Genomic DNA, 23,066 nt, shown 5'->3' with positions numbered 1-23,066 from the left:
GCCGCTCCAACGGTGGTGGGAGAGACTCGGCTGGGAGGCATTGAAATGATGCTGCTTGAAGAAGGCGCGTCAATCTCTTCCTGGCTACCGGGGGACGGGGTTGTAGCAGTTTCCGCAACTGACATGGGATTGCAATTGGAATTGGGGAAAAATGAGAAATAAATCAAATAAAGTTGCTGGATTCAAAAATTGCTGTTGTGAATGCATGTTACTTCATCCTCGCTTTCCCGACGTAGTAGATCATGGAATGGAATGGTTGTGTATAAAGTCAAGCAATACTGTTGTTCTCATGATGGAAAAATGTTCTAACTTTTCATGTGAACAGAACTTTTGACGCAATAACAAATTATCTCTAAATATTTGACATAACATGTCATTCTCAGCTCGTTATTTATGAGCTTTTAAAACATGTGCCACTGTAGATGTTTTTGAAGATAATGCAAATAAACAGCATCAGGTTGTGGTTAACCGCTCCGGAATCTTCTGTGCTTCTGCAGGCTTCCTGGAAGGGCTATAAACAGAGAAAGGCCTACAAGAACAGACTGAGCGTGCTCCAAAATAACGTAGCTGCTGTCGTCAAGGTAAGCATAAAATTGGCCTACTGTATACAGACAACAACATTTTTTTTCATAGTACAACAATTAAATTTTATTGTCCTCATTTTGAAAAGTCTCATTGATGATTTATCATATCTTATTGATCATATTTCCTCTTAAGACATAAATTTGGCTCTTTCTGCGGTATCTGCTGTCTAAGTCCGTTTGAAATTCTGTTTTTTTTATGATACGTTAACTTAGCCCGAAGTGTGCATTAAGACCTTTGACCTCTTGACTTGCAGATACAGTCATGGGTGAAAATGTGGAGACTGAGACACAGATATTCCGGAAGGCTTCAGTATTTCAAAGAGCATGTAAGTGGTGCTTAGCCTTAATTCTTGCAAAAAGAAAGTTACACATTCCATTTTGGTCTTCAGAACCATGGACAAACATGTCGGTCAAATGCAAACCGGAGCTTTTGAAGAAACACACATCAATTTTATTTCTCCTCTTTTTTGGTGGTCAGGAGAAGGAGATTGTGAAAATACAGGCGTTTCTGAAGGCGAATAAGGCGAGAGAAGACTACAGGACTCTGAGTGAGTGAGGCTTCCTGGTTAATTCACAGTGACGGGAAATTCGCCCTTTAGCAACGTCAGCTTCCCGAGGGCCATTGAGATGCTGCGTTATTCACGGCTGGCTACAGATGAACATGTCTGAACCTGGAGCTGGACATCTGCATCCCCACGAATGCACAGCAAGCCCTTCTAGAACACGCCAAAAAACGCATCACAAATATGTCTTTCTATAACTGTTGTTTGTTTTGCACAGTATGTACTTTATGCTGCTGGTGTAATGTATAATGTAACTCATTCACTGTTTACTCCATGTTCCCCTGTTCCTGGAAGAGAGACCTGCAGCAGCCCAATGGCTGTGTTTCATGGCGTTTGGTGGTGTTTAATAGTGTTTAATCTGTGGTATTTTTCTCGTTGAATTGCTGTGTTCACTCCTGCTTCTGCCAGGTGGGATTTACATTAACGTGCCCGAGTGTCAAAGCTCCAGTATCAACCTGGGAATGAGATACCCCTGTGGTCACTGGGACAGAGTGAGGTCATTCAGTCATAGAGCAGAAACCAGCACACTGCCGTAGTCCTGTAGGGGGCCCTCGCTAAGTGCAGTAAAGCAGTACCAGCAAGGCTTCAGCAGGCTGACCCGCCTCTCTCCCCCCAGCTGGGGCGCAGGACCCCCCCCTGGCGGTGGTGCGGAAGTTTGTGCATCTCCTGGAGCAGAGCAGGCTGGACCTGCAGGAGGAGCAGGAGCTGACTGCGCTCCGGGAGGAGGTGGTGACCCGCATCCGCTCCAACCAGCAGCTGGAGAGAGACCTCAACCTGATGGACATCAAGATCGGCCTGCTGGTCAAGAACAGGATCACACTGCAGGTAGGTATGTGTGTGTGTGTGTGTGCATGTTTGCGTGTACATGTGCGTGTGTGCGTGTTTGTGTGTGTGCGTGCATGCATGCATGCCTGTGTGTGTTTGTGCATGTGTGGGTACAAATGTCTTTGTACAAATCTCAGGCTTCTTTCCGGGAGTTGTACAGTATGAGCATGGTTGCATAGTGATGGTTGCATAGTGACAGCTGCATAGGAACAGTTGCGCAGTGACGGGTGCGTTGTGTAAGGCTGGAAATCTGGCATTATCACTCAGGGCTGGTCAGCTTGCTGGCTTCCTCTGGTATTGTGGAATATGTGGCTGTAAAGTAATTTAGGAGCATGCATCATTAACCCCCACTATCTCCGCACCCATACGGGCAGGAGCCTGTGGGGGAAGACTCAGGCCATCCTTTACGGCATGGGAAGGTTTCAGAAGGTTTCAGAGGGCACGGCCTGTTAGGCCCTGACCTTCTCCTGAACCCCCCTTTATTGCTCTCTCCCTCTTTTACTCAGTCACTAAATGATGTGTACAGCATTGGATGTTTCATGACAAAGTCAGTTTAGATAATATTCATGTTTGGTATTATTCTGATTGTTTCAGTGCGACTGGTGCAATGGTTTTATTTCTGCAACAGCAAACCCTGTACATCATAACCAACCAGGAGAAGCTGTGTGGAGCTCTGCCCCAGTGAAAGCCATGTGCCTCAACCCCCCTGCGCTTCCTGGGGAGGCGTGGCTCCAAATTACAGATGGGTGACCCATTTTTAGGGTTAACATCAAAGGCCAGATTTTGGATTTAAGGACAGCAAACTAAGCAATCTGGGAGAATGCAATTAGCCTCCCGTGCACTCCATGCACGTAATTTCTACGTACAGGGTGTCTGTAGCCAGACTCCCGTATGTAGCTTTTATTACCAGGTATGACTTTTAAGACTCCGTAATTTGGTTTCCGTTGTGATGTTTTTTGATTTGGAACTAGAATGTAATTATGTGTATGTAACCTGCCTGGTAAAATAAATTGTTAAAACTTGATCTGTTTGGTTTCGCTTACTGACACTCAAAGTTATACAGGGAATGTGTGGTTTACCCTCTCGAACTGGTCTAGGGAGGATGAATATTTCCACTTAATGTATCACGGCGTATAGCACCCGTAGACCTATGTTGGTAAATCCCTCGCCTCCGCATGGTAGTTCATTCATGTCGAGCACAGCCGTAGCTAGGTTGGTCTGCTTGGGTCCCTAGGCTATAAACAGATATACCCAAGAGTAGCTATTCCTGCGACCTCTGATGACTGCAGATAGCTAGTCAGTTCGTGAGACGTGCACATTACGCGCGATGTGACATGCGGTGGTACCAGCAGAGGACTGTTCGGAAATCTCAGTACAGGATTCCTATAGTGATCAAGTCAAAATTATAAATACGACATCCACTAATGTGGATAACTAATCTAAATTATTATTCTAAAATGGAGTCAGATAAACGAAGGTGAATCTATTGGCCCTATTGTGGAGATTCTCGGTCAGCCCGGACCAGTAAAGAGCGGAAGGCAGAGTGGTACTACTGCCTTTGTATCGTGGTTTGTTTATTGGCTGATCTAGACTGTCTGCATAGGGGCCACTAATTTTTAACCCTATTAGTATTCTTTCAGCAACACCAGAAGGACGAGCACGCTGATACCTTCAGCCCTCGCTAAATTCCGTCGTTGGGTTAGTGTGGGGTTTTACAGTTGTCCTCAGGGTTCTCTGACCGCTGTAACCCTTTATAACAGGACGTGGTGTCTCACAGTAAGAAACTGAAGAACAAGAAGAGTAAAGTAAACAAGGATGACCTGGCCATGGGGGACAGACAGGGCATCAAGGGACTGAGCAAGGGCAAGAGACGCAAGCTGGAGGCCTACCAGCACTTCTTCTACCTGCTCCAGGTGAGTCTCACCGACACTGTATAACTACTTCTGTTTATGGATGGCCTGTAGTGTAGGGGTTAAGGTAAATGACTGGGACACACAAGGTCGGTGGTTCTAATCCCGGTGTAGCCACAATAAGATCCACACAGCCGTTGGGCCCTTGAGCAAGGCCCTTAACCCTGCATTGCTCCAGGGGAGGATTGTCTCCTGCTTAGTCTAATCAACTGTACGTCGCTCTGGATAAGAGCATCTGTCAAATGCCAATAATGTAATGTAATGTAATGAGTCAGCCTCAAAGCGTTTCCCTTTATAATGCTGACGGTGTGTGTTATGTATTGGATGTATTGTTTTAGCTGTTGGTTTCTGACTCTTCTGTGCACAGACCAACCCCTCGTACCTGGCCAAGCTGATCTTCCAGATGCCCCAAAACAAGTCCACCAAGTTCATGGACACGGTGATCTTCACCCTGTACAACTACGCCTCCAACCAGAGGGAGGAGTACCTGCTGCTCAAGCTCTTCAAGACGGCCCTGGAGGAGGAGATACAGTGGGTCTCTCTCTGGTGGGGTGGGGTGGGAAGGGAGTCAGGCTCAGCAAGTATTTCAGTGCTTATATTGAGACTGAAAATCTAATTTCTTTTACTTTTTTGCTAAATAAGGCAAAAATATTGCCAATGAGATAAGACAGTTTTGACTAATGCAAGATTTTCCAAAGGCATAGGAATTTCACTTGTCAAGCAAACAATAACGTAAAACAAGCAAATTTTCTACTAAATGTGATCTTGTTTTATCAAGATTAAAAACAGACATTTTCTGCAGTGTGTTAAGTAGGTCTCTCAGGGTTGGGATGAGTGGGAGGAGAGATTAAGTGGGTGTTTTTCAGGGCTGGGGGGTTGGGCGGGTGTAGTTACAGTACCTGCGCATTACCGGATGCTCAGTTAGGTATAAATGCGCTATTTTCGGTTCTTGTGAGAAATGGCTCTCTCCTGGCTGCTGCAGATCAAAGGTGGACCAGCTCCAGGACATTGTGACGGGGAACCCCACGGTCATTAAGATGGTGGTGAGCTTTAACCGGGGAGCGCGCGGTCAGAACGCACTCAGGCAGCTCCTGGCCCCGGTGGTCAGGGACATCATCCAGGACAAGAGCCTGGGCATCAACACCAGCCCTGTGGACGTGTACAAGGCCTGGGTCAACCAGCTGGAGTCTGCCACTGGGGAAGCCAGGTAAGGGCTGGGGACACGGGGTTAGACACCACGGAGTGGTGTTTCAGTACAATGATGGCGGTTTTTCTTCAGTCTCACTGTGAACTGAGTAGTTTATTTATTTTGAGCATTTATTTAGTCTGTTTATTTGAGGAAAGTTTTTTTTTTTCCTGAAAATGTAAAAAAATTTAAGCATGATCATATCCAAACTCCTGTTTTCATATTGTAGTATAGAAATAAAGATAACAAGGGATTTATACAGCAATATTTTCAGTGTTAAATCACTGTAAAGGAGTTTACATGTGTCTAAAAAAAGGTTTGCTATGTACGCCGCTTTGGAAAAAAAGTGTCTGATAAATAAAATGCAATGTAATACATTGTTATTCTTGAATTTGTTAAGTATGTATAAGCTATGGTAATTGATGATTCCCTAAGCATATTCAGTACATACCGGCAGTTAAATATGATAGTTTCAAGGATTCATTGGCATTCATATGTTACCAAACAAATCCTTTTTCTCTTGGCATTCTTTATTGTACTTATGGTGAACTCACATCTGGTCATGTGAAGCAGTCTTTCAAGACCCTGTCGTCTTCCTGCCTTTGTGAGAGCTGTTTATCATGGTGTTTTGTTAGCACTGTTTATCATGGAGTTTTGTTAGCGCTGTTTATCATGATGTTTTGTAAGCGCCGGTTATCATGGTGTTTTGTGCGCGCCGGTTATCATAGTGTTTTGTTAGCGCTGTGTTTGTGTGGTTTCAGTAAGCTCCCGTACGAGGTCACCCCTGAGCAGGCTGTGACCCACGAGGAGGTGCGGGCCCGGCTGGAGACCTCCAGTCAGAACTTGCGTATGACCACCGATAAGCTCTTGGGCTCCATTGTGTCCTCGCTGGACAACATCCCGTAAGTCCTGCCCAGGAAAAACGCATCACAAACAAGGATTCATCTTTTTACATAAAGAATAGGAGAATAGCAATACAGTGCAGGAAAAACGCTTCATCACACATTAAGTTGTAATGATCTCATAATTGTGAGGCATTTGACTGTTGTCATCTTTTTAATTCTGACAGTGTGAAACTGCCACATGACAGCACATACTGTAGAAGTTCTCTCCCCACTAGGATAAGCCTAATGACTAACTGCATGACAAGACAGCGCTGACCTTTGACTTGTGTCGTTGTATGTCATGATTGGGCTTATTTTGCACAGGGTTGTGCAGGTCGCTGCTGCCTCAGTAGAGGAGAGAAATCCATAATTGTGCAGGGTGTGTGAGAAAGGTTGTCTTGGACAGTCCAGTAAACTGATAAGCCTTTTTTATCGTGCAACATTCTGATGTTTGGTATGCCAGGATGTTCCGGGTAACTGAACAGTTTTATAAACTTTCATATAAAGCATTTGAAATCTGTAAAACACCTGCCTCTTTACTGATGACTGCCAAGCAGTTCCACCAGGAGACATTACATATTTCCTAATACAAATTATAAATTGGCAGTAAAAGCCCTGCTACATCGACCTCATGGACACCGCTCCATAATAGCATGTGTGCAGCTGCTGTCCAGCAGAGGGTGCTGTGTGTCAGATTTCAGACACAGAATGCTGAATGTTTTCACCTGCTTCCTCTGTTCCATACTGTACAGCATACTGGTGTTTCCTGTGGTGTGGAGTGTGTCCTGAAAACCACCCTGTTCTGTGTGTGCCTGCTCGGTCATGTACTGTGACTTCACCTCATCAAACTGTGTCTGTTTGCATGTAGCTATGGCATGAGATACATAGCCAAAGTTCTGAAGAACTCACTGCATGAGAAATTCCCCGACGCCACTGAGGACGAGCTCCTGAAGGTACTGGCATCATCGCATCGGCCATTAGTCACACAGAATATTACTGACTGCAGGAGGAAGATTTATTAGCCTTCCTGGGGGGTCTTTAGCCGGCCTGATTCCGGGGGGGGGGAGTAAGCAGCAGTAACCCAGAAGAAAACCCAGGTTGGGGAAAAAACGTGTGTAGCACTGTCACCTCCTGCTGTGTGGTCCTTCTCTTCCCTTCTCTCCAAAAACATGCTCCTGGTTTTAGGCTTGTGCCCCCCCCCTCCTCCCTCGTTATCATACCATTCAGTCCAACAAATACCAAACCCCCCGCCCACCCCCCCCCACCTCGTGCTTGGAGCGTATGACTCCCCAAAAACAAACAAGACAGAAATAGGGGCGTGGGAATTGCACTGAGAGTTGTCAGTCCTGTGTCTCTCTGGACATTGTTATTTTACATTTATGAACTCTTATTGAACATTTTATGCAACACTTACACATATCATTAGGAATCATAGCTGTTGTGACCCGACCATAATATTTAGTCTGATGAAATGCTCTTTATAAGGTGACATACGCATGACTGGCTCTTTTATGTGGATTCATGCATTTCATGATCTTGATCATCTTTGAGTTCAGTCTTTGATGAGTATGTGTGCGTGTGTTTGTGTGTATGTATTTATGTTGGGGTAAGTAACAGTTTCCTTGTTTAACTGCAGATTGTGGGAAACCTGCTGTACTACCGTTACATGAACCCTGCCATTGTGGCTCCAGACGGGTTTGACATCATCGACATGACTGCGGGGGGGCAGCTGCACTCGGACCAGCGCAGGAACCTGGGATCAGTGGCCAAAGTGCTGCAGCACGCAGCTGCTAACAAACTCTTCGAGGGAGAGACCGACCACATGGCCTCCATGAACAGCTACATCTCCCAGACCTACCAGAAATTCAGGTGAGAGACTACATGTCCCAGACCTATGAGAAATGCATGTGAGAGAGTACATCTCCCAGACATACCAGAAATTCAGGTGAGAGACTACATCTCCCAGACATACCAGAAATTCAGGTGAGAGACTGCATGTCCTCAGGTCTATTTTACAGATCTAAGAGGTCAGTGAGAGGGTGAAAGTCAGTTTTTTGCAATGTATCAAACACATGAAACATACATAAGTATTTTTTACGTGCATTGGATTGCACCCTTCCCTACAGTCTGTAAATTCAACTATGGACAGACAATTAGGGTTGTGGCCTGAATTCAGTCTCTCTCCACTCCACTGAATTTTAGTATTAGATTTAAGATGTAAGATTACATTTAGATGTTTTACTTGGTATCACCCATTGCTCATTTCCAACACATTCGGTCCTGAAACGCCTCATTTCAGCCTAATGGCTAATTTGATAACATGGGCGTGTGGTGGAATATGAAATCCATAAATAGTACAGTAATGTGGTTATGCACTGCGAGGATCACTTATCCACTGACACGTCACAGTTCTTTCTTTAGTGCCACACTGTACAAGCATCACATACACTGCCATTCCTTAACCACCTAATGGTGGATGAATAACTAGTCAAAATAGTTAGAAATAAAATACATAGAAATAAAAGCTTCTGAAGGATGGCCTAAAGTGGCTAAATATGATCCCGTAAAGGCGTTCAGCAGGTTCAGTGGATTACTGGAATAACAACAGATGTTTTGTCTGTTTTCGTGTCCATCAGGGTATTCTGGGGCTCCGTATGGCCTGAACAGGAACAGGGGGTCTTCTTGGAATACTAATAAGCCAAGGGGAGTGACTCACACTTTCTGAAACTTCATGGGATCGAGTGTCCATGTCCGTGCATAAAACATGTCTGTCAGACCTCTCCAGGGACGTTTAACTGAACGAACGGAGCAGAGACGGGGCTGTAATTTGAGTATCTGAATGAGATCCACCGCTGTCTGATCAGCGTTTCCTGCAGCTAGCAGGGCCTGCATAAGCCTGCCAGGCGGGCGTCTGACATCCATATTAGTGTCACTAAATAAGCACAGGGTTCGGTAGGGTGAGTCAGTTCTGTAGTGTGAGTCACTCTACCAGCTGCGGGATTCACTCAGATTTTATCTTTGTTCAGATTTATCGATACTAATCTTAAATCACTTATTCAGCAATTAGTTAATTGATTAATCTAATTAATTAGTACATTTTACAGAGTGCATTAGTACATTGTCTCCTGTTCCCTGTCTGGTTTGTTGCAGTAACACAGCGCTGCAGGTTTATGAGTGAGTGTTCTCGCTGCGATTCCGCTGACGTGGTTTTTCCTGCTGTTTCAGGCTTCTTTTCCAGGCTGCGTGCGACGTTCCGGAGCCGGAGGAAAAATTCAACGTGGACGAGTATTCCGACATGATCACGTTGAGCAAACCTGTCATCTACATCTCCATTGAGGAGATCATCAACACACACTCAGTAAGACTGGGGGGTCACTCTGGACAATTATCTATCTGCCCATCGTTTGAGCATGACTACAAAGCCAGTCTGCTCACTGCATAGCTGCACAAAGCCACTCTTTCACTTTTCCCAGTATTTCTACCCAGAATGAGAGCGTTTATGTTTGTCATGTTAAGCCTTTAAATGTGAATTCACTGCAGATTATCGGCACATAGGGCCACATCCTCTGTCAGACAATGAATACGATTTAAGAGTGTTGCTTGTCCGGTTAACCTAAGATTTAAGACTATTCTTTATGAGGTTAAGTGTGAGGTTTCAATAATGATGGTGGATCTAAGACTTGTTTGTAAGGTTAAGTGTGAGGTTTCTGTGATGCTGGTGGATCTAAGACTGTTGTCTCTAAGGTTAAGTGTAGGGTTTCAGTAATGATGGTGGATCTAAGACTTGTTTGTAAGGTTAAGTGTGGGGTTTCAGTGATGATGGTGGACTGTTGTCTGTAAGGTTTTGTGTGGGGTTTGATGATGTTGGCGTAGTCGCTGCTGAAAGGAGGCTGCAGTGCGTCACGCTAATGGGTCACAGGAGCCCCGGAGCGAGCAGCCGGCGGTAATCAGGACCATACGTGCGCACATGCTACACGCTACACGGGTGAAGTAACGGCGCCTTGTTTTTCTCACCGCCCGCCTGGCCTGGATGAGTCAGTGGCGGGAATACGCCCCCTCAGTCCTGCACTCCCAGCACAAAGGAGCCCCCCCCCCCAGAAACCCCCCTGCGCAAAAGAGCCCTGCCCCCCCCTTTGCCCTGCACAGCCCTCTCTGTTGTTCTCCTGGCACTGGGCCCCTCTGTCTGAGCCCCCCCTCCCAGCAGCAGTGCAGCCCCAGCTTGTTCCCCAGGACAGGAAGTGAGGTCAGAGCCTGCTGGGCTGAGCGAGGCCCCCACCCCTCTCACAGGGAGCCCTGTGTTCCAGCAGAGGCAGCTTTTCTGTTTCAGACACTCTGCAATACTGTGTGTGCATCATTTCATACACCATTCATTTTTTCTGTTTGACATAAAAGTCATAATTGTGATTCATAGTAGATTTTTCTATTAAGCATGTTTTTTAACCAGTTAAACTGTGTGACACCATTTCTATGAAATGTTGTATCGATCATAGCCAGTACTTTTAGAGACTTTTCCAGTTGGAGGTTGTCTCCTGTCTCAGTGGTGAGAGAGCAGTAGTCTATCATGTTTGTGTTAAATTACTGGAATGACTGCAGCTCTGGCATGCAGTAAGTTGAGGCCAGTTTTGATGCAAACAAGATAATATATTTTCCCGGTCATCTTTGTAAGTGCTCACAAAAATGTGCCCTTTCTGTCCATAGAGAAAAAAAACAAGGAACATTTTGTCTGCCTCCATGTTTTGGGGAGCAAATCTCTGCTTAAGTGTCTTACAATGTCATCCAAAGGCTAAAGAAATCTGACAAACACACAGCTCTCTAGCATTAATGGATCCAAGAGTAAACAGTGTAAGATAGAATATAGCAAATAGCAAAACTTTTTGGCGCCCCTGGTTTAAATGCGGCGGCACGGATGGTGCAGTGGGTAGCACTGCCGCCTCACAGCAAGGAGGTCCTGGGTTCGAATCCCCGTCCTCTCTGTGCGGAGTTTGCATGTTCTCCCCGTGTCTGCGTGGGTTTCCTCCGGGTACTCCGGTTTCCTCCCACAGTCCAAAGACATGCACGTTAGGTTGATTGGAGAGTCTAAATTGCCCGTAGGTATGAGTGTGTGAGTGAATGGTGTGTGTGCCCTGCAATAGACTGGCGACCTGTCCTGGGTGTATTCCTGCCTTTCGCCCAATGTATGCTGGGATAGGCTCTAGCCCCCCTGCGACCCTGATCAGGATAAGCGGGTTCAGATAATGGATGGATGGTTTAAATGCCTGTTACAATGAATCTGTATGTGATCGAAAGCAAACCTAAACTGTAAATGAGTTAAACATGATACCTTTCTGCAAATATTAAAGCAAGATTGCTTTTTATTTCAATTTTTTTACTGTTTATAAATTATAAAAAAGGAAAAGGGCCCTGTACAAAAGTTTGGGAACCCTTTTGGATTATTCTTTGTTACTTTTTAAAAAGATGATTACTAAGGCTCAGACCCAGATGATTTACTCATTAGGGCTTCAATGATTCAGGTGAGTTACAGGGCCAAACTTTTTATTCTGAAGTAACTCCATGCAAAGTATCCAACTGCAGTGTCTGTTCTGTCTGGTGTTAACAACCATGGGCTCCTCTTGACAGTTGTCCAAGGATCGGTTGGAATTCAGATAGAATGGCCCGAGACCTGGTGAGAAATGCTCAGAAGAACCCACACCACTGCAAATAATATTTCTGAGCTAGAGGTGTTCTCCCAGGAAGAATGGAGAAAAGTGAGAATAGAAAGACTCTTAGGTGGCTACAGGAAGCATTTGCAAGCTGTTATACTTGCCCAAGGAGGAATTACAAAGTACTAACTGACAGGGTTCCCAAACGCTTGCACAGGGCCTTCCTTCTCTTATTATATTGAAACTGTAACATTGTACCATTTAGAGGTCAGGTTTGCTTCTGTTCACTTAAATATTGATTGTAAAAAAAATTTTGAACAGGAGGGGCCAAAATTGTTGCACACTACTGGAGTATTGTTATTTTTTAATTATTAAATTAAATTATTGTTGAGACCAAGACAAGACTGATTGCATCTAATGGATTCTAGGTATTGTATTGTCTTTACCGAAAGATTGCTGCTATGTTATATTTGCTGTGGTTAGCAAATGTACTCCAATGAGGCAGGCAGCGTGGTGTAATTTGTTGTGACGGGAGCTGTATATAAAATCCTACTCTCTTATTTACAACATGCTGAAAGCCCTGAGCCAAACAATAAATAATTAAAATAATTAAATGAACTGTTTTACTTGTTGGCTGAGAGCTTGAGGCTTATTGTGTAACCAATGTGCAGTTTGTAAAATGGTGTGTTTGTGCCAACCGCTGAATTTAGCTGTAAGGCATCTTCTTTCACAAAGAACTTTGGAAAATGAAAGCCGGGTTTTGTCCACTTTGCAAGTGCTCTTGCTTTTGTCCCGTAGCTGGTTCTGGAACATCAGGAGGCCATTTCTCCGGATAAGAACGACCTCCTTCACGAGCTCCTGGAGGATCTGGGTGACGTTCCCGATGTGGAGTCTCTCCTGGGTATGATGTTCCCGAATGTTCCCTTCCACTCACAACAATGGAAAAGATGCGCAACACTTTAATTTGGACAAACATACAGGTCATCTGTAATCCCTACGGAGGGCTACTAAAGGAAAATGGAATGTACAGGTCATCTGTAATCCCTATGGAGGGCTACTGAATCAAAATACAACATACAGGTCATCTGTTATCCCTATGGAGGGCTACTGAATGAAAATAGAACATACAGGTCATCTGTAATCCCTCAAACCCACAAGCTTTGGTAAATGCTGATGCTGAAAGGTAGTTTGGGAGGCTGCCCTGTTTTTACCCCACATTTACCCCAGATACCCCTGCACAAGGTTCTGCACCCCCATTGCACCCTTGCACATAATCAGCCGATATACTCTACAGATTTATGTAGAGTAGAGTGCAAAGATGTTGCATGTTTTCAATTGTTTCCCTGAATTTACCTAGAAAATGGCATCCGATTACAGTCATGTACACTAATCCTTAATGTCTCATAAGGGCAGGACACTTCTGCAGGAGTTTGGCTCAGTAAATAAGTAGCAGTGTAGCCTCCTTATCGCTACGACCTGCCCGTTATCCCCACCCCCCTTCCCGATCGCTGACTAACGGCAGAAAGTGGTCTGTGCCGCTGACCCGTGGTTATCTGCTCGTGTTTGTTCAGGGGAGGGGGCAGTGGACCCCAGCGACCCCAACAAGGACAGCACACTGACCCAGCTGGCCAAAACGGAAATCTCCCTCACCCTCACCAGCAAGTTTGAGCTGCTGGAGGGGGACGAGCAGGACATGAACAGCCTCATGATGAAGTAAGAGCCGCGCCTCCCCCGCCTCTCAGCGTGCAGCGGCGGGGCCCTTATCTCAAACAGCAGCGCTGCATATTTCACACAGAGATCACACGATAGGGTTATTTCCCACAGTGCGCACTTCTGCTGTTTTTAATCCAGTGCCTCACTGCTATTATTTTTGGAGCCAGGTATTGGAACATTGAAACGACCAGGTTTAAAAACATTTAATACAGTGATTTGTGTTTGAAAATGTTGAAGCTTTTGCCTGTAATGGAGCTGTGCCTTATGGGATTGGTGGGTGTCTGTCTCCAAAGTCTCCCACGGTGAGGGGTTGTTGCCAAAACTGTGGTATTGCTACCTGATTATTGAGGTTCAAGCAGTCACTCTAGCACTTGGAAGCATACTTCCCTTTTCAGCGCACTTGAGGGGGCAACATGGCTCAGGCAGTAAGAGCAGTCGTCTGGCAGTCGGAGGGTTGCCGGTTCAATCCCCCGCCCGGGCTGTGTCGAAGTGTCCCTGAGCAAGACACCTAACCCCCATTTGCTCCTGACGAGCTGGTTGGTGCCTTGCATGGCAGCCAATCGCCGTTTGTGTGTGAGTGTGTGTATGAATGGGTGAATGAGAAGCATCAATTGTACAGCGCTTTGGATAAAGGCGCTATATAAATGCCAACCATTTACCATTTACCATTTGTCCCTGGTTCTGATCTGCACTTTATTGTACGTTGCTCTGGATGAGAACTTCTGCCAAATGACTGCATGTGATGTACTGTACTGTACTGTACTGTAAACGGGCAGATGACTGTAGGCTCTGTATGCATGGGCATGGTTTTAGCAGTCACTGATTTATGCTTTTTCCTCGTTTGTAATATCACACCCATATGTCTTCCGGTCCCTCTCAGGCCTTAGAATGGCGTGGTGTGAAAATGGAATGCACTGTAGGCTAATTGTTAGTTACAGTCTGCTGTGCAAAATGGTGAAATATTGCTTATTCAATTTGCAGATGACTTGTTCGGTCTCACTGTGCAGAGTCTGTTTCGCAGTGGCAGTGGTTCTGTTTTGTGGAGAAGGGGTTCCAAGCAAAGTCTTCAGTGTGACATAACTTCTGGAGAGCTTTTTTGTTTAGCTGAAATTAATGTGCCGTGGAACAGATTTTGATTAGCCGTTATTGTTCAAACACTGAGGTGCAGCAGTTCAGATCTGCTGAACCAGAGAACAAATGAGGAGTGTTATTATTAGTGTAATTTATGTCACACACTTGGGAGATGTTCTCATAATTTGTCAGTATTTCAGGGCCATCCGTGACGAGCAGAGAAGAGACTAGTCGTGTCGTTTGTGTTCAGAAAGGATGCAGTCAATCATGGGAGGAAACATCTGCTGCTGTTTAGTTGTTTTTATTCATATAACAATAAAATTGCTGCAGCTCATCCTGATGCATTTCTTGTTCCATACACAGAAAGCTATTACCGGATGTAAAGGCCTCTTGTTTAACAACAGGCCCAGTAGCCATTCCCACCATTAAACTTGTACAAGCACAGTATACGGTCTTGTTGTTTAGGAAAAGATAGACATTAGTGTCCCTCCACTTGCTTGTTTCCTCGTCAGCTATCTCAAAATGGCAGCCCCACACAGACGGGTTGTTTCTCTATCGTTTCCTTAAGTAGATGGGATGTGGTTAGAGGCCACAGTGGTTAGAGGTGTTATCTGTCTGTTCTGTCCCTTTCTGCTGGAAAGGGCCTTAGGATGAGTCCAGAGTATATTTAAATACAGAGTCATTCATGTGATGTAATATAATATTCATGTGATCTAATATAACCATGGTGGATATGTGAGGTGGCTATTGGCACCCTTAATATAGAAAAAAGGCTGCATGTAATGAACAACAGATTTACTGTCATGTTTCAATGTTTTTTATTTTGTAATCTCATTTTCTGAATACCACGGGTGATACAATTATTGACACTCCTAGCAATTATTACAAATAAAATCAAACAAAGTGAAATTGGCAATACAGTTTTACTTTAATGTAGTTGATCTCAGTCTAATGGAACAGGAAAGTTAAAGAGGAGGTTATGTGCATAAAGAAGAAAGATATTGCTGATGTCTTAAATAGCTACTTTGTTGAGAGTTTTACCAAGAAGGAGGTTACTAATAGGCATATCCAATACTCAGAATGTATTGGATGTATTAGCTGATATTGAGATAGGGGATATAGAAATACTACTTAAATTACATAAACTAAAGACAAATGAGGCAGCAGGGCCCGGTGGCATATTCCCAAGGGTACTCAAAGAGTTAAGTGAGATCATTTGTAAACCAATATTTCTAGACAGTCTTTAGAAACTGGACAAATACTGTATGTCTGGAAACAAGGTAATATAATACCAATATATGAGGGGACCGTACTAATCCAGGAAACTACAGGCCTGTCAATCTAACTTGCATCACATGTAAAATACTGGAATCTTATCATTTGAGACAAACTGAAATAATTTCTTGAAGGGATATCCAACATGGTTTTTGTAAGGGTAGGACAAACCTTTTGGCATTCTTTCGGAAACTACCAAGTGTTTTGATGTTAGCAGGGCTTATGATATTGTATGTTTAGATTTCCAAAAACCATTTGATAAGGTACCGCACCGCAAACTCATTATCAAAATGAGGACTGTAGGAATTACAGGAGCCATCTCTGAGTGGGTTCGGAACTGGTTACGGGATAGAACACAAAGAGTAGTAGGACGGACCTTATCTGAGCAAGGTATTGGGAAGTGGAGTCCCACAGGGTTCGGTCCTGGGGCATTGAAAGTCCTTTAGTTAAATTTGCAGATGATATAAAACTAAGAGGTTGAGCTAACAGTTTGGAAGTAATCCAGGAAGAAATAGAATCTAGAAGTGGGTGGAAACCGGGCAAATTAAATTCAATATAACTCAATGTAAAGTTCTACATGTGGGAAATAAAAACATAAGGAAATAAATGAAATAAGCCTATTCCTGGTCGATATGTTCCAAAACAACCCACGTTGTGTTTTATAGACTGAGTGGATTATGTGAAATTCTCAGGCCAAAGCTGGGTGTTTCAGGCCAAGGCTTCTGTCCAGTTTCTCATGAGCCAGTGGGAACCGCAGAGACTGATCTGAGCATAGCAACAGGTCACTGTATGCACTATACATAGCTGGAGTTCAACCAGCTCCCAGTGTAGGATGAATATCCTGTTCATACTCCAAGCCCAGCTGTGTTTATCCTTCACTCAACTACAGACAAAACGGATGCATTCCTCTGAGGTTTTGAGTGAGAATCAATAAGCATTTGACCCATTTAATCCTTGAACATTGGCCACATTGGCTCAGGAGGCTCAGGAGGCAAGAGCAGTCGTCTGGCAGTCGGAGGGTTGCTGGTTCGATCCCGCCCTGGGTGTGTCAAAGTGTCCCTGAGCAAGACACCTAACCCCCAGTTGCTCCTTACAAGCTGGTTTGGATAAAGGCATTATATCCATGCAGACATTTGCCATTTGAACAGTCTCTTACAGTGGCAAGCTTGTGACCTTCAAAGCCATGGACTGTCAACTTGCTTTCATTGTGATGTACATTTACTGTGAAATTAGAATACCTTGAATTATTTGTACATGGGGTTATGTATTTTATTTCATATATTTGGGGTTCAGCATGGTTCTAATTCATCTTAGAATAGGTTTGATGAAAGTTTTTGAATTAATTTATTTAGTAAATAAAAACTCATTGAATACATGAGGCTAACCCTGTGTGTGTGTTTATAGCTTGCATTGCCGCCATGGCTTGAACATACAAGGTCACACACTTACACTGAGAACGGCCATACAGGACATAATCCACTATTAGTCACAGTATGTTGTTCTACTCGTTAAGCGCTGAAATTCGCCCCTCCAGCACTTTCTCCTGACTTCTGAAGACCCCATTCCCTCTGTAGAGTCATATTTAGTCTGGCGTGAGCATCCAGGGCGCAGTGTGCAGTGAGAGAGGAAGGGGAAATAGAGACAGGAAATGGGAAGTGGAACCAAACAATTGGAGAATTTCCTAATAAACCCAGTTATACAATAACTCTGAACCTGTGGCACATTGTCCAAGTCCGCACATAGTGCAGTTTCCTCTCTGAGTGCCAGGCACGATGAGCCATCAAACTAATAATTACAACACAACCAGATAACTGCACACAAATTAATAACTGCAACACAAACTGATAACTGAAGCTTCTGATGAGACAGAGAATATCAGTGTGTTAACGTGTGTCTTGAAGAGAATATGTCTTCAAAAGGTTGAGCGCTTCTTTCCTCTCTGGTGCATCTGTATTTTCATAGGTCATAGGTCAAAGGTCAGCTGTACTTTTCCAGAGGCAGAATGTCACATAAAAACAAAGCATTTTCAGCTTGGTGCACAATGCTCGAATTTGATGACCAGGATGCATTGCAGGAAATGGTTTGAGCAGAACCTGTGGCCCATTTGGAGCGTTTCCATGGTGATAGTGTCAGTTCTCTCTCCCAAGCTGTGTGTGTTTCTGTGATTTAATCAGGACTAAGAAGTTGATCGTGGATGTGGTGCGAATTCAGCCTGGAGAGACGCTCACAGATACACTGGAGACACCGGCCACAGCTGTGCAGGTAGAGGTCCCCTCTCATGCGGTACCTTACCCCCCCCCCCTCACCCTCCCCCAGGACTTAAATGAAAGAAACTTGCATTAAGAGAGGAGTGTACCATCTCAGTGATGTTACATAGTGTCTGGCAGACCTGGTCTCAATATAGTGGTTTTGGATTCAAATACAACAACAATTTTCTGTGTTTGAGTCACCTTGCCTGGTGCAACTGAGCGAACCAAGAGGACTAGAAGGTGGGGTTTGCACTTTTTTATAGCTTCATAGCTTCCAATACACCAAGGTCAGTAAAGCGTAGAAAGGCATAACATTTATAGTCCAGCGACAGAGCATCGCTGCAACCAATGACGTGCAGTGGATGTTGCTGGTTGCAGCAAAATGGTTTATACCCTGGGTGACTGGAATGCACTTTTTTTTTTTTACTTTTTGCAAAGGACAACAACCAGTCTACTTTGTGCGACAGTAGAAGGTTCATGATTGTTCTGCAAGTTCAATCGATCTATGCTCTGTCGCTGGACTGTAAACTGGCCTTTACGGTCCCGATCACAAACCATCCTGTGAATGGTCCCGGTATGACACTGCAGGCTGGTCTCTGATTGGTTGTTAGGAGGCGGAGCACACGCGGGTGATAGAGCGGCGGGCGGAGCAGGATGAGCAGATGCCAGACGGGCTGAGGAGCAGCGGGGCGGGGCTGGAGGACCGGCAGCTCCCGCTGGAGCAGAAGAAGAGGAAGATCCTGCGGAACCTGCGCACTCTGGAGCAGGCCGGGCGTGTCTCCGCCCACAACGCGTACCAGGACGTCATCAACGACATCTCCAAGGTAACGCACCAAACCCCGCCCACAACTGAGGTATTGAGGTATTAAATAATAGATAATTCACCCTCAGAGAAAATGTCCCATCATTGCATCATTGCAATATCCTCCAGAGCATGCATCCTGGTACACATGGTCACAGTGGGGTGCGATTAACCCTCCTGACCTGGGTGTCCCTGTAGCAATTATGCCTCCCCCCACTGCACGCCCATTTTAAGAGGGATGATGTAACTCCCATCAGTGTGATCACTGGCTCACGTCTTTAATTGATTGACAGGACATCCGGTACCAGAGGCGGTACAGGCAGAGACGGAAGGCGGAACTGGTGAAACTGCAGCAGACGCTCAGCGCTCTCAACTCAAAAACCGCCTTTTACCAGGATCAGGTCAACTACTACGACACCTACATCAAAACCTGCCTCGACAACCTCAACCGCAAGTACGCAGCCGGCCCACAACCTGCACACTAAATACTACTTTAATGATTCGTTCATTTTAAAATCGTGCGATATATAGTACAGGTTTCATACACTGGGGTTCTAAATGCTGCTTTTTAGAAGACATACTACCCTTAGGGCCAGATTTACGGGTACAAAATGCGGCCTGACGAGGGTGTGTTGGTGCGGTCATAGTCTGCCTGAAATTAACATCGTATTTACGAAGGCTACAGCTCATTAAGAAATCAGCAAATGGGACTGCCTACTGATCGCATTTTCGCAATTGATGCAGATCTTAAACGGTGCAGTTAACTGCATAGTCTAATCAACTGGAAGTCGCTCTGGATAAAAGTAACTAAATGTGATGTAATGAAATACTGGGTAACTCAGGAATGCTGCATAGTTAGCCCATGATGCCAAAACCTGAGATCATAGCGTGTGACAAGCACACAGTGTTTATCCATAATTTCCGGCTGGAATCGGCTCATAAAGTGCAATTATAATGATAGGCCGGCTACGGTGGGCCTGCCCGTGACATTCACTGTGCTCACCCCGCCGTCTCTGCGCTGCCGTAGGAATGCCCGACGCTCCATCAAGCTGGACAGTAAGGGGGAGGAGAAGGGCAGCAGGAAGTCCCGGCCGCTGCAGTCACTGAAGTACAACGCGGCGCGTCTCCACGAGAAGGGCGTCATCCTGGAGATCGAGGGGCTGCAGACCAATCAGTGAGTGTCCAGGGATTCACCCGCATTCTCTGAAAAAGGATCTGCTTTCTGAGAGAGATACTGCACTCTGACGCAGGAAGGAAGAGGGCTATTAGAGCCAGGCTCTCTGGGTGCCCCTCTGGGCCCGAAGCTGCAGGCAGAGGCTCAGAGGGCAGCTCCGGCCCTTCCTGTTTGTCAAACCCCTTCCAGTCAGAGCAGGGAGGACCTGGGGCCGAAACCTGGGGCACAGAGCTGGGGAAGGGGGGGGGCAGTGATTAATACTGGGTTCCTTCAAATGGTAAAACACTTATTAAAAATGTCAGCAACTGCAATGTTTTTGTTGGAATGGTCAAAAACCCACTTTTATAAATGTGCGCTCCTGCATGAGGATATGCTATCATGAATCACTGCACTTCTCTCTGCGGCCGTTCTGTAGGCTCTGTACCAAAGTTGGGCCCGTTTATGCAGAAATGAGGAAAGGCTCCATCGTTGCTCAGTGTGACCGTGTCTCTCGGGCCTCGCTTGACTCACTGTAGCCTTGGAGAGGCACTCAGGAACTCCGCACATTCCACATTACGTAACCTCCCTTTGAAATCACTTAACGCCTGGCTGTAATGACACGGCCTAGCTTCCTTTTCAAAGCTTTTTTGTTTCCAGAAGGATTTTAGCCTCAATTGAATGTATGATTAAAACATGTGCAGACATGTGAAGGTAGACATAAAATAATTACAGACAAAAAGTATATTAAAAATATATATTTTGCTCTATTTTACCATATTTAAGCTGCAATGTATGTATGCAATTATTTTGTATGAATTGCTTTAAGAAGTCAATGTTTTATTTGTTTTTTAAATTGATTTACATTGATTTCTTGTACTGAATGATTGTATTAAGGGAAAAGAAACTAGCCTACATAAATATTGAATGCAACTGCAAGAAGAAGAAAACATTCGGGTTAGGTTTAGATTTAACTGGGGGAACATTATTTGTTGTTTAATGTACAATAGGTCATTTTGGACTCCTAACAGTCAAGAAAGGAAGTAACTTTCCCACAGTCTATGAATATAACGCGCAATATAACTTGTTAGCAGTAGCAACAAACAAATGAGCTATTATTAGTTAGCTTGCCAAATTTACAAATATCCATTGCTACCGATAGTGAACTGCGATTGCTTTATTATTAGCTATGTAGTCTTCGCTTGGATAATAAGGAATTGTATACAGAGTTTCATCGCTTGTCTGGAGTGCAATTTGGGCAGCTACACGCGAACACGCCATTGGCTGTGGCAATTAGAACCAATTTTCAACCAATGAGCTTGAATTATTGTACAGCTGTCCAATGTTTTGATACAGAGTGACGGCCCGTCAACTGCATATTTTAAACCCGAATTTAAGGACTATAAACACAGGCAGTACCAGTGAGCCTTTTTCAACTATAGGAAGGGATTTACAATGGTCTTGTAACAATATTTTAACACAAAAATCTTACCTGTTGTACCTTTAAATAATCTTTTTTATACTACATTATTGTGTATGCCTCCGTTTGCTCTCTGGATTATTAAAGTGCAGTGCTGGAGCTGGGCTGTGTGCCATCGCACATCTCTGTCACACTCTCCCAGGGGCAGAGGAGCTGATGGACATGTCCTATATCTCTGTTGTTTACCAGGTTTAAGAACGTCATGTTTGAAATCTCTCCCAGCGAGGAAGTGGGGGACTTTGAGGTCAAAGCCAAGTTTATGGGAGTGGAGATGGAGAAGGTTCCGCTGCATTTTCAGGTGTGTGTGTGTGTGTGTGTGTATGTGTGTGTGTGTGTGTGTGTGCACGCGTGGGTGCGTGCTTGTGAGCCATCACACACCAGTTCTATTATATTTATGCTTCAGAAAATACTGTAAAATGGCAGACATCAATGTCAAATATTTATTTAATTATGGATGTATGTAATCAGTTGTATTCTTTCTAATAATTGTTTTAGCTGTATGCAGCACTCCTGCATTACAGATGCATCAAAGAGTATGTGAATCATTTCACTAGTGCAGGTGTACACATTCTGAAAAATGAAATGAGGCAAGAGAACTAGAAACAGGACATGAATTTCCCCCGAATGTCTTCCTACAGGACTTGCTTCAGCTTCAGTATGAAGGCGTGGCCGTCATGAAGATGTTCGACAAAGCCAAAGTAAACGTCAACCTGCTCATCTTTCTGCTAAACAAGAAGTTCTACGGGAAGTGAAGCCCCTGACCAAAGCACAGTTTAACCCCCCCCCCCCGGCACATTTCACAGAGTCTAATTCTGAAGTTGGATAAATTTGGATTGTGCCTTGCCTTCTGTAAAATGAACTTGCTTTTTCAGAATTATAACTGGATTCATTTTTAGTGATTTAATGAATAACTGGATTATTGTATGAGAAGTTGATTGGAATTCATTCCACTCATTCCACAGTTGAAAAAAAGTTAACGAATGGTTACTTATATTGTCAATGTTATTGTTGTGGTTTATTTTTGTGGTTATCCACTGGGTGATTGTATATGGAATATATATTTTAAGAATATAATTAAAATGACATTTTATATAAAGACGTTATATAAGCAGACAACATTATCACTTGTGAATAAGAGATAATAGTGAATTGTTGTAAAATGCACTACTGCCTCACGGTTGTTTAGGATGTGAAATGGAACATTCCAAGCAGACTGTCGGTTTGCTGAACGTGTTACGCTGTGCCTTTGCATATTTTTAAAACCAGTTCATTCACCATTATACTTCCCAATCTTTCTTCCCTTTAAATGCAGTCGGATCATAAATTAACATAATTTCTGTTTAAAAAAAAAAAAAAAGATGAATAAACTACAAACCTCAATGAACCCATTGTGTTATGTAGTTTTTGGAAGATTACACTCCACATGGAAAATATATTAGAATTAATGCCCTGCTTTTTGGTTTGAACATGACCCTATTATTCACTGTGCCTCTGCTATGAGTACCATTCTGTACATTGTCATTAAGACATTTCAGACCATCAGGCATCACCCAGTTCAAAGGTCACGCAGTTCTTTGTTGTCCTTCTGTTCAGATGGACAATCTCACGATTAGTCTCTGGTATAGGACGGAACGTGGATCAACTTGGCTGACCTTGTACTGATCGGCTACAGTGTGAGATATGTTTCCTGCCGTTTAGGCCAGCCTTGTGCTATGGATCACTGGCTGAAGGTCAG

General features: G+C 44.3%; 1 protein-coding gene across 1 annotated transcript in view; it reads left to right on the top strand.

Moving 5' to 3' along the window:
- iqgap2 (IQ motif containing GTPase activating protein 2) overlaps nucleotides 1-22,715 on the top strand; it is a 68,961-nt gene extending 46,246 nt beyond the window's left edge. The window contains exons 20-38 of the mRNA XM_061259770.1: nucleotides 498-581; nucleotides 839-910; nucleotides 1,063-1,132; nucleotides 1,764-1,972; nucleotides 3,733-3,885; nucleotides 4,250-4,413; nucleotides 4,865-5,089; nucleotides 5,830-5,970; nucleotides 6,821-6,905; nucleotides 7,589-7,821; nucleotides 9,178-9,310; nucleotides 12,390-12,492; nucleotides 13,163-13,304; nucleotides 17,825-17,912; nucleotides 18,511-18,723; nucleotides 18,995-19,155; nucleotides 19,729-19,875; nucleotides 21,521-21,629; nucleotides 21,970-22,715. Of these exons, the coding sequence (XP_061115754.1) occupies nucleotides 498-581; nucleotides 839-910; nucleotides 1,063-1,132; nucleotides 1,764-1,972; nucleotides 3,733-3,885; nucleotides 4,250-4,413; nucleotides 4,865-5,089; nucleotides 5,830-5,970; nucleotides 6,821-6,905; nucleotides 7,589-7,821; nucleotides 9,178-9,310; nucleotides 12,390-12,492; nucleotides 13,163-13,304; nucleotides 17,825-17,912; nucleotides 18,511-18,723; nucleotides 18,995-19,155; nucleotides 19,729-19,875; nucleotides 21,521-21,629; nucleotides 21,970-22,083 (2,646 nt within the window). The 3' untranslated portion in view covers nucleotides 22,084-22,715. The remainder of the gene's footprint in view (nucleotides 1-497; nucleotides 582-838; nucleotides 911-1,062; nucleotides 1,133-1,763; nucleotides 1,973-3,732; nucleotides 3,886-4,249; nucleotides 4,414-4,864; nucleotides 5,090-5,829; nucleotides 5,971-6,820; nucleotides 6,906-7,588; nucleotides 7,822-9,177; nucleotides 9,311-12,389; nucleotides 12,493-13,162; nucleotides 13,305-17,824; nucleotides 17,913-18,510; nucleotides 18,724-18,994; nucleotides 19,156-19,728; nucleotides 19,876-21,520; nucleotides 21,630-21,969) is intronic.
- Nucleotides 22,716-23,066: the final 351 nt, after the last annotated feature.

Source organism: Conger conger, chromosome 11, assembly GCF_963514075.1.
Source record: "Conger conger chromosome 11, fConCon1.1, whole genome shotgun sequence".
NCBI classification, from domain to species: domain Eukaryota; kingdom Metazoa; phylum Chordata; class Actinopteri; order Anguilliformes; family Congridae; genus Conger; species Conger conger.
This window is presented reverse-complemented; position numbering and strand designations above follow the sequence as displayed.